This window comes from Limulus polyphemus, unplaced genomic scaffold (genome assembly GCF_000517525.1).
Source record: "Limulus polyphemus unplaced genomic scaffold, Limulus_polyphemus-2.1.2 Scaffold2527, whole genome shotgun sequence".
Taxonomy (NCBI): Eukaryota; Metazoa; Arthropoda; class Merostomata; order Xiphosura; family Limulidae; genus Limulus; species Limulus polyphemus.
The window spans coordinates 73,975-75,269 of record NW_013668137.1 but is presented as its reverse complement, the minus strand read 5'-3'; the positions used below and the strand labels follow the sequence as shown (position 1 = coordinate 75,269).

The 1,295-nt window shown below is 29.7% G+C and overlaps 1 protein-coding gene across 1 annotated transcript in view; it reads left to right on the top strand.

Annotated features, from left to right (window-relative positions):
* Positions 1-1,295, top strand: part of LOC106467205 (ubiquitin carboxyl-terminal hydrolase 32-like) — a 129,109-nt gene that overhangs the window by 75,190 nt on the left and 52,624 nt on the right. The window contains exon 18 of the mRNA XM_022395332.1: positions 946-1,027. Coding sequence (XP_022251040.1) covers positions 946-1,027 — 82 coding nt within the window. The remainder of the gene's footprint in view (positions 1-945; positions 1,028-1,295) is intronic.

Sequence of the window (1,295 nt, the reverse complement as noted above, 5' to 3'; positions counted from 1 at the left end):
TGATTAATTATAACACAAAAAGGCTCTAAACAACAATTTAAATCTGTGGTAACTGCATACGGGTGTCCTGTATCTATTTTCCAAACAGTGAATACTTGAATTTTCATGCTTTAGCATGTTACACAACTTTCTTGCAAACTTTCTGAGAACTTATTGGAAGTATAGTTGTTGCAAAAAATCTTTATCAGAGTAGCATTTATTTGCCCAGATTTGATCTTTAAAAATGTAAAAGACACAAGTCATGCTGTAAACACAATTTTGGTAAAGGTTTCAGAATAAACAGTGGTAAGAGCAGTTCTTGCATATAGTGTCTGCCACAAGGAACTTTTGTTGACAGGTGGCAGTCATAGGCTCAGATTGATTATGCTTTAGTGACCGAGATACGACACAAATGCCACCTATTTGGATCCACAGATTATTATGGGCAATAAAAAAAAATGTGATGTGCTGTTAAAAATGAAATATATCAAACAAACCTTTTTCAAAAAGATTTGTTAATAAATTCTTCAAATTTCTTATAAATGATTAAATAATTTTTTATCTTAAATTTAATTCCTTTAAAAAAAATAGTACATAACACGTAGTGAGCTTGGCAATTTGACGCCAATACTGTTTTATTCGTGTTTGTGCAGCCTTAGGTAATTCTGGGAAGTGAATAAAATGCAGCCTGTGTGAAAGTATTCATTGATGATAAAAGGTGGAATTATAAATGTATTATTAAAGATATCTCATAGTAGTCTCGTGTGTTTAAATTTAGCTTGTATGTCTGTTAAGTAAGAAGGTAAACTCCAGAACTTTTAAATGTCATGTTGTATGTAATCTTTTAAAATGAACAGTAGTATCCTACATGTTAAGGTAGTTTTAAATAATTCTGTTTTATCTTGTATTTTAAAATTTTTGTCTGTTCCGTTATTGTAATATTAATCAAATGATTTATATTTACAGAACAATCTGATTTTGTTGGAAGAAGAAAACTTGACTTTAGAAGCATTAGGGATTGAAGATAATGAACAAATTTTAATTGAAGGTATTCATTCAGCAGTTACTTTCATATTTGTTATTGTCAATTCTCTGGATATAGGTGGGTCAAAGTGCACATTTCACAAACTTCATACATAATTACATGCAAGGTTTAATTAACTACCGTATTTTTCGGAATATAGGACTTACCCTTATTTTGAAGACTAGGTGTTTGGGGAAAAAAAGCTACAGTCGCATTTGAAAGATTTTTATTGAACAAAAATTCAAAAAAAATTAGTATATATTGTTCTAAACACAAAAGAGCTCAAAACATT